Source organism: Pezoporus occidentalis, unplaced genomic scaffold (assembly GCF_034315485.1).
Source record: "Pezoporus occidentalis ecotype Australia unplaced genomic scaffold, CSIRO_AGI_Poc_V1 ctg22, whole genome shotgun sequence".
NCBI classification, from domain to species: Eukaryota; Metazoa; Chordata; class Aves; order Psittaciformes; family Psittacidae; genus Pezoporus; species Pezoporus occidentalis.
In genome coordinates, this window is record NW_026914072.1 from 2,163,056 (window position 1) to 2,172,869 (window position 9,814).

General features: G+C 37.1%; 1 protein-coding gene across 2 annotated transcripts in view; it reads left to right on the forward strand.

Moving 5' to 3' along the window:
• FAR1 (fatty acyl-CoA reductase 1) overlaps positions 1 to 8,065 on the forward strand; it is a 31,629-nt gene extending 23,564 nt beyond the window's left edge. For both annotated transcript variants that reach the window (XM_062620199.1, XM_062620200.1), the window contains exons 10-12: positions 3,656 to 3,785; positions 5,154 to 5,281; positions 7,286 to 8,065. In XM_062620199.1, the coding sequence (XP_062476183.1) occupies positions 3,656 to 3,785; positions 5,154 to 5,281; positions 7,286 to 7,448 (421 nt within the window). In that variant the 3' untranslated portion in view covers positions 7,449 to 8,065. The remainder of the gene's footprint in view (positions 1 to 3,655; positions 3,786 to 5,153; positions 5,282 to 7,285) is intronic.
• The last annotated feature ends 1,749 nt before the right edge of the window (positions 8,066 to 9,814 follow it).

The following is a 9,814-nucleotide window of genomic DNA, read 5'->3' on the forward strand; positions in this document are numbered from 1 at the left end:
TTAGTTAAGATTATTTCAAATTAGTTTAATATAACAGTGGGTGGGTGAGTTTCCTATCATGCACAAGATTTCCAGTTTGGAGGAAATGTGTGAGATTCAACTAAAGCAAGCTGTTATTCATTCACAAAAGTTACTCAAATGCACTTGAAAGAAAAGGTTTCAGTTTGATACCCAACCCACTTACAGGAATGTACCTTTCATTATTACTCTTTTTTTTTCCTTCAAGCATTTAAAAAATGGGAACCTGCAATAAAAGCAGCAGAAGAAAATACATAGACACAAGCAGGACATAGACACAAGCAGTGTTAAACCCTAGTGGGCTTTAATAATAGAATAAATTTGAGACAGATCTTACCTACTTTTTTTTTTCCCCTAGTCTTCTGACTCCAACTTTGAAAGCTGCTTTAACTGATGGATTGAAGACAGTCATGGTATAAGGATGTCCCACTGTTGCTGTGGTCATTCTGTCCAGTTGGCATAATGGTCTTAATTGCCAGGTAGCATGTACTGAGAAAATTCTAAAGACTTGGAAATGCTAGTGGCAATTCTTAAACTCAGTACAATGCTGTTCTGAGAGAAAAAGGGCTGGCGTAATCTGAAATATGATGTTTTCCATCACTATTTAGCAGAAAACTTGAGCAGTATAGTAAAAATGTAGAATTAGCCAAAACTTAACATCATGTGGTCAATGGCCTGCCCTCTCTGTGTTGAGTCAGAATACATTTCTGAGGTGTTTGTGTGCAATGTAGGAAAACCTCTAGGTAATGCAATTACTGAGTAGGTTTAACTGCACTGTTGTCATACTGTCACAATACTGTGCTGCAACTGAGTAAGAAATTTTTAACAAGTAGAAGAAATAGGTTGGGCCTATGACTCTTTAGAACTAAAGGCTCATAATCAAAAAGTCTTCCTGTTCAGGTTTTTTTGGAAACTTCCTGTTAACTTTCTGCAATATGAAATCATTCTTTTGCACATTACTTGTGGAAACAATGTTTGGTTTTTTTTTTTTTTTAGTGAGGTGGAAAAAGTTCTGCCTTTTTTTTTTAATCTCATTTAAGTTCCTTAAATTTAACAATTCTGTGATAGGAAGAAGTAATGAATATAATCTGAAATTTATAGGAAAAACAGGTACAATAACGATTGTCATAATGAAGAGTTAATATTTTGTACTGAATACTGTTATAGCATTGTGCAGTTACAGATATAGTGGTGATAATCCTTAACATCTAAGTTTAAGGATAGTATTATCAGTTGCTTGCCATGCATATACATAATTGCATAGCAAAGCTTGCTGATTTTCTAATTACCTTTAATATTAGGCATAGATCTTGCTTTTAACTTTGCATAGAGCTTAGCACAGCAGAACCATGTTATTTAATACTAATCCCGTATATTTGAAATCTAAAGACCTCTAAATATACTCCCAGCAGTGGGGTATATTTACTGGAAGAACAGAATGTGGCATGAAGTATTTAAATTTGTAGTTCGGTGATTTCTCCAGCAATTCATGTTCTGTTACTCCTCCTTAAAAAGCAAAAGGAAGGGTGTGGATCATGTATGTAGAATGATGTCAAGGCCATAATTTCTTATCTGTCAATTTAAAACTGCTTCAAACTTAATATAAAGCATCTTTTAATCATTTCGGATCTTTTTTTCATGAGAAGAAAGAGGCATTTTTCAGTATTCCTTTAGATACTGAGATGCCAGCCATTAGTGACAGTAGGGGACACTAACGTGATACATAATACTTCCTTTAGACTAGAGTTTCTGGAACAATGTGCTATATCACTTCTGCAAGTATCCTGGGCTGTATCAAAAGGAGTGTGACCAGCAGGTCGAAGGAGGTGATCCTGCCCCTCTACTCTGCTCTTGTGAGACCTCACCTGGAGTATTGTGTGCAGTTCTGGTGTCCTCAACATAAAAAGGACATGGAACTGTTGGAACACGTCCAGAGAAGGGCCACGAGGATGATCAGAGGACTGGAGCACCTCCTGTATGAAGACAGGCTGAGGAAGCTGGGGCCGTTCAGCCTGGAAAAGAGAAATCTGTGTGGAGACCTCATAGCAGCCTTCCAGTATCTGAAGGGGGCCTATAGGGATGCTGGGGAGGGACTCTTCATGAGGGACTGTAGTGATAGGACAAGGGGTAACGGGTTAAAACTTCAACAGGGGAAGCTTAGGTTGGATATAAGACGGAAATTCTTTCCTGTGAGGGTGGTGAGGCACTGGAATGGGTTGCCCAGGGAGGTTGTGAATGCTCCATCCCTGGCAGTGTTCAAGGCCAGGTTGGACGAGGCCTTGGGCGATATGATTTAGCGTAAGGTGTCCCTGCCCATTGCAGGGGTGGTGGAACTAGATGATCTTAAGGTCCTTTCCAACCCTAACTATTCTATGATTCTATTTCTGCACCAAGGCAGCTTTCAGAGAAAAATCGGTGGTTTGCATTTCTTCTATGACTCTTGCTAAACAAAACTTACCTTAAGAAAGTCATTTCTTGTTAGTGCTGGGTTGTTCTGCTTTCTTTGTTTCCCCTCCCTTCCCCCGACTCTGCTTAAAATGACCAGTGTGTCCTGCTGTAAGGATCGAATTGGAAGCAGATCTGTGAGATGGAACTACCTTGAGCACCCAAAGCAGGAATATAACAGCATTAGGTTATGTGATGGTAACTTAGTACTTACTAAAGTTGAGTGTCCATTTCTAGCAGTGTAACACCTGAAACAATTTTCTTGTCATAAATGTGGGGCTTTGCATCTGAGTAGCTGGATGACTCATGTTTTTTGGGTGCACTTCAGATAAGTTTCTATTTTGATCAGACTGCCCAGATTGGTCCTTACAGCATGATTTTTCTGTACTTCAAGTGATGATTTTAAAGAATTGCTTCCTATGTGTAGTAAAGGATGATGGAAGGTATTTCTGCGTATTTTGAAGTAGCATAGAACTGATCACCTAACTTTTAGGAGCTGCTATTGTTTATCTGTGCTCTTAAGTATTTTCTTGCCCTTTGCTGAAGAAGCAGAGGGTTAAGAGCCTAAGCTGTATTTCTGATGGCTTTAAGCCTTTCTCTCTTAGTGACCTTAATAAACCAATTTTGGTTTGTTAGAGATCTGGTTTTGCATAGTGTTCAAAATGATCAGGGAAACTTACTTCTTTGCTTAAAGTTAGTTATTGTGTGTATTTTCTGCACTGTGCAGTTTAACACTTGTCAGGTAAAATTGTTCAGTGCAGTCATATTGTTCAGTACCAGATATTCCGCTGTGCTGAAGGGAAAAGTGGTGTGTGTGTGTGCAGAACTAGGGATTACCAATGGAAAACAATGGTTTTCTTCCCTTTAAAAAAAAAAAACAACAAAACAACAAGGGGGGGGGGGGGAGAGGTGGTAACTTACTATTGCAGTGTGAAGTATGATGAAGAAAAAGGGACTTTCCTGTAATTTCTGATTCTGTATAAAGATTGGACAGCCAAGATCCATTTCAGTAACATGCAGAAATACCTTCTTGATGGAATATAACATCCTTTGGGTACAGAGCAAGATGGGATGTGTTAACATAGGGGTGTGGGGTTGGAGGGTAAAAAAAATTACAATCTTAGTCTGCTGTTCTTGTTTGAACTAATTATTACTACCATGTAACCTGTACATTCCATGCCTTGGACTATAGGATGATGAAAACAATAACACGTCTTCATAAGGCCATGATGTTGTTAGAATACTTTACAAGCAATTCTTGGATTTGGAATACTGAAAATATGACTATGCTAATGAACCAGCTGAGCCCTGAAGACAAAAAGGCAAGTTAACTGTGTGATCTGGGCATGGAGACTGAAAGTAAAATATAAGCTTGTTTATTCAAGATTGAAAAAGGACATCTGTTGGGACTGCTGCTTTACTGTACCGTGGAGCTATCACTAGTACTAACTTGGCACTAGAGATTCCTGTCATATAGAACAGGACTGTGTTATGTGCTAGATCATTGGTGTGATCAGAGACAAGGAAAGGCAGGACCCCCTGGAAGGAGGCCTGATATAAAAGATGGTTGTCTTTGGAGTTGCCTGATCATGTAATCTGGTGTTGCCCATATATTGAGCTGTTAGTTTTACCTACATCATGAATAAAACAAGGCTTTAGTTCTTGACAGTTAATCTCTTCTGAGGAAACAGGAAGTGGATTTTGAGGGACTTTCTTGCTTGTTTTTAAACTGATAACAAATTTTATGTACTGTTCTCATGGTTTGGCCAGAAAGCTGTGTGTAAGAAATATAAGTGTAAATTCTCTCACTTCTTTCTGAAGCATGCTTTTGCTGTGTGACTGAAGCTGCCCTGTGCAGGGGGAGAAGTGTAATGGAAGCAGCATGACAGAAAAGCCCTGGAGGATCTTAAGGAGGAAGGAAAACTTGAGTGCAGGGTCTGAGTAAGAGGGAATGAAATACCTTGAATGAAAAAAACCTTAGTCTTCCCACTGTGTGTGGTTGATTATGATAGTCTATTTTTGTACCGTATTTATCAAACACCTGTGTGGTGGGTTGACCTTAAAGCTGTAGTAGCATTCTCCCTCCTTGGCAGGACAGGGGAGAGTAAATATAACAAAAAATAAAAGAAGTCAGACATAGTATGTATTCACTGTGGTCCCCAAAATTCGATTAATTTTATTGGATTTATATCTCCTGAAGATACATAGGTTTTGGTGTTTGGTTTTGTTTTTTGTTTTTTTTTTTTAAATACAGCTGTATAACTACAAGCACATCTAAAAGTCCTGTTTTATCAGTGAACTTGGCAGAGAGCAGTCTTTGTTCTGTAGCATATTAGAACTGTCTTGTTGCTTAAAAGGAAACAAGAATAGAAATAGTTATTTCTAGAGTGGAATTCCTTACAGACAGATGAAATGGGAAAGTGGTGCATTTTGAAGTGCAGGGAAGAATATTACCACTGAGGAGGAAAAATAAGACATGAAATACTTGGAGTTTGGAAGAGAATATGTAAGAAGCTGGCAGTTGAGTCAGAAATGGGATCTAAATCTTGTGATTAAGGAAATGATAACTTTCTTGCATCAAAGACAAATTTGAGTTATCTGGTAAAAGCATTTTTTCTTCTCCTTTAAATTACTATATATAACAACTGAATTTTTAGGCAACTAACAGGGAAAGCTTTTATTTTATGCAGGTGTTTAATTTTGATGTTCGACAGCTACATTGGGCAGAATACATGGAAAATTACTGCATGGGAACAAAGAAATACGTGCTGAATGAAGAAATGTCTGGCCTTCCCGCAGCTAGGAAACATTTGAACAAGTAAGTATATATTTTTCTTCATTTGTATTTTGTGTTTTCCAGCTCTTGTCAAGTCCTATTTTTCCATGTTACAACTTAATTGTTCTTTATAGCACCTGCTCACGTCTTCCAGAATTTTTCTGTTCCAGTCCAGTGGCCTGAAGCGTTTTCTGAAGCCAGATGTAATCTTTCTTGTTTTATTTGTCACTCCTGAGTCGCTCTCAGTACTGACAGTTACAATATTAGTCTGGTATTAGGGTTGGAGCTCCTACTAGTGTATGCTGCAGTCCAGATTTCTGATTACCCAAGTGTCTTTTGGAAGTTACAAAGGTAAGCAGTAACTCAAGGTCAGAATGGCTTGTTCAGTTAGGAAGGTTTAATAGAACAATGGTTATTTCTTCTGGGAGTGAGACCTTTGCCTCCAAGAGCAGGCGAGTAAACAGTCATGGACTCTCCACCTCAGAGCTGAAAAATCTGATTTTGGTGTTCGAAGATGACTTTTCTTACCACTTCCTCTGTAGCTGCTAGTGTCCGGAGTTTTACTGGCACAGTTGTCCCTGGTTTATTTTTGGCTGATTTATAAAGATGGTTGTAGACATTTTCTTTTTACCGCATTAAAGAGACAAAAGTGATTATTCTTGTCGTGCAACACTACCTCACATCTGCTATCCTGACAGCACAAAGAGAAGTGGTCAAGGTCATTACTTGTGTCATTCTTCTAAAGACAATGATTTGCAGTTGTGGATTGGATTGGAATGATACATTACAATCTCAAATACGCTTTTGGAAGATGGTAATCTTTGATAATGGTGGGAATAGCTGAGGAGGTGTTCCCTTCTGGTTTTGCTTTAAGTTTATTCAGATGCTGCTAAATGGGACTTAGTTTACATTCTCCCTACAAAGGAGTGTACCAAAAATAACATGAGAAATAGCCTTGTATTTGAACAGTATCTGGTTGTCCTCAGTGCTCAGTTTATAAGTGGATTATTTTAGCAAGAGGTTTAGGTTCTCACCTATATTCACTCTGAAGTATTTGGTCTCTTCTGTTAGCATCTAGCTTTTAACTCTTTAACTCTTTAACTGAGTCCAGTGCTTCAACATTAGCCAGATCTGGTAGGCTAGGGGATGTGGCTTCTCTAGGAAGCTACTGGGTGAATTTTTTTCTCAAATAGAAAAGTGAGCTTTACTTTTGTAATACTGAAATTTAGACTATTTTTTTTTAGTGCAGATAAGGTATGTAGATGAAGGTCTTGCTATAATAACAGTGAGCCTACCTGTAAAACAATGGCAGTGAGCATTTCCTTAGATCGAGTTGTCTCTAAAATACAAATGGTCATAATCTACTGAACCAAAGAGATTGCTCTGGTTCTAAGAAATCAGAGTAAATTCTGGTTGCTCTTTGTCTTGAAGCTTCCGTCTTTTCCTGTGAGATTATTACTAAAATTCAGAGTTGCCATGAAAGGACACTTGGTTTTTCCTAATCTTTAAAATACAGTTCGCTGAGAAAGAATGAGTTTAAAATTGCAGGGAAGACTGAGCTCTGTGGCTAGAAAATCCTATGATGTTTTTGTGTGTTGTCAACAGCAGTTGGAGTTACTTCTACATATATATCAAGTTTTACAATCTGGAGGAAAGGAGGGGATTTCATAGTGTTAAATATTTCCTTGGTTTTGGGGTGGATGGCAGCCTTCCATAGCTAAGTAACTGTGTGTGTGACCTTGGCTTTAAGAGGCTTTATCAACCAACTTTAAAGCAGAAATACCTGTGGTTAGCTATACGGCTGGCTCCATTCTTTAGGTATCGTGTGTTTCACTTTTCAGCAGTGAACTATGGAAAAACCTTCTCTGATCCTTTGCTTGCCAGCTTACTTCAATCATTCAGTTAATACCACTCATAGTACATTTTGAGATGAATAGATGTACAAGTTAAATTCTCCATTAGAAGTTAATTTTTGAGTGTTCTTTTTTTTTTGCCACAAGTCTTGGCACCTTGGCTTTTAATTATTATTTTTTTTTTTCTTCTTAGGTTAAGAAATATACGTTACGGCTTCAATACAATTCTTGTGATCCTGATCTGGCGTATATTTATTGCAAGATCACAAATGGCACGAAATATCTGGTACTTTGTGGTTAGTCTGTGTTACAAGTTCCTCTCGTACTTCAGAGCCTCCAGTACTATGAGATACTGAAGAAGAGAATTTAGCATTAGGACATCTATGCATATGGTGGTCTAACTGCACAAAGCCTGTAACATGTAGTCATCTCACATTTTGTAAAAGCGTAATGTCATCTTACATTGACGTACAAAATATACAGTATGGTATATGTAATGTTAGTTGTGTGTCTTCCTGGAAACAGAATAAAATGGTCAAGTGCCAGGATGAATTGGCATTAGGCAAATGTTTAAATAACTTTAACTCTTTGACCTGGGGAAACATTTTAAACCGCTGACCAATGTAACTGTGCAATTTGGAACGTGTTTGTTTGAAATCTGCCTTAACTTTTTTTTCTTTTAAGTTTTACTCCACATTGAGCAAGATAAATATTGTGACTTAGTAGTTGTTAGTTTCTGTAAACCTGTTTATTTGAAATTCTTCTAAATTACAAAGGGATTTGGAAGTTGCAAAATCATATAAATGATGGTAGATCTCCTGGGGAAAAAAATCTGAGGACTTTTGTAATTTGCCTTTTTGCCACTTCTTCCCTTCTTATCAAAGTAGGGATGCAACAATGGTGCCTACTTTGCTTTAAAAAAAAAAAACCAAAACAAAAAAACAGAAACAAAAAAAAACAAAAACCAAAACCTTCCTTAATTACTGAAAGGCCTTTTGTCCAGTCTGGTTTTCAGAATACACTTGGTGATTCAGTTCTGTGCTTGAAATTGTCTGTGTCTAACTTATATTTATGTCAGCATGAGCAATTTGCTTCTCTGAAATCAGAATGGATCCTATCATAGAGTAGATAAAAGGAAATATAATCCCATCCCCCTGGGGTACAAAAGGTGTAGAGGGCTGGGGGATAAGACTGAAGTCATTGACCATCTGTTTGGGTTTTGGTGTGGGGTTTTTTTTTGTTTTTGTTTTTAATGGTTCTTATTGGCAACACAGAGCCAGCCTTTTATTGTTACACTTCTGACTTCAGAAGGTATTTGAAAGGAATTTATTATGCTTAGTTGCTATTTATATTACTGGTAATAGTAGTTGGACAAACTATAGGCTTTCATTGAGGTATACCTGTTTTTAAATTCTAAGCAATGCTAGTGAGTGCTTCATGAATTAATAATGTTTTAAATCTCTGACCTATGAAATTTGATATACGGAAAACACCAATGCATAAGCACACTCTCTTATCCCTGCTCCAATAAACTCATTTCACTGGGCATGCAGAGCAAGATGTACCTTGCTTCAAAATGAAACTTTTAACTGAAACTATTAGGTTTAATTATGAAGAAACCTGTTTTTTTTCTCTGCATGTTACTTTGTTTCAGTAGGGAAGATAGTTAAAAAACCTAGCAAGTTGTAAGAAAAGATTGAATCCTTGTTTAAGGCAATATATGACGATCCCTTTAAATTTTGATTGCACAGAATTCTGAGAATACTGTAATGTTCCTCTTAACTGATGCACTGACTGGCACCTTTGCCCAGTGCTTGTTCATTAAAATCAGTTTATACTGATGAATATGTCTTGAATCTGCTTGGAGAGGCAAATAAAGACTTAATTACACAAGAGCTATGTTATACTTGCCCTTGGTAGTTTTTTGGGTTTTTTTTGGCCTATTTGAATTATGTAAAGAACTTATTTTGCTATTCCTGTGAAAACTCTTACTTTAAAAAGAACGCCTTTTGTGAAGATGTATATCTCTTTTTGGAAAGATAAATGGCTTCCTTGTTGAAGCAAAATATTCTGTAGTAAGTAGTTAAGTTGTAATTCCTTTTTAAAATTACCTGTGTATATATAAAGGTAGTGATGAAAACCCTAAGTGGTCTAGGACCACACCTTGTGTGAGAGACCTCTGACTGTGGCTGAAAATAAATTATGGCTTCTGTGATTGAAGATGTTACGCTTTAACAAATACATTAGGTGTATTACATTTTTAGTTGCCTGCCCAAATATCTTACTAGACCTGAAAGTATGCTTAAGCATTCCTGAATTGTAAACTCTTTTTCCAGAGGTGCCTACTATCCAATGACACCCTTTGTCCTGTGTTGGCATGTGGCTGAAGTTTGCAAAAGACAAATACATCATATTCAGAAAATGATTCTGTGAAGCAATTCACTTAGGAATTTTAGTTGTTTATTAAACATGATATTCTTAATGTTGATTTGTTAATACTGAAAACTATGAAGCCAATGAACTGATTCTGGTCCAAAACACTGCTTAGAAATCTATTATTTTGAATAAAGAAGAAAAGGATTGCTTTAAACATACGGATATTTAGCCTTTACTCTTTAAACATTTGCCAATTAAAACCCCCAATTTTTTCTCTCCTTAAAGACCATGGTTCTGTGCACTATTGGTATCTTGCACAAATTCATCAGTCATCCTATTCAGCTAA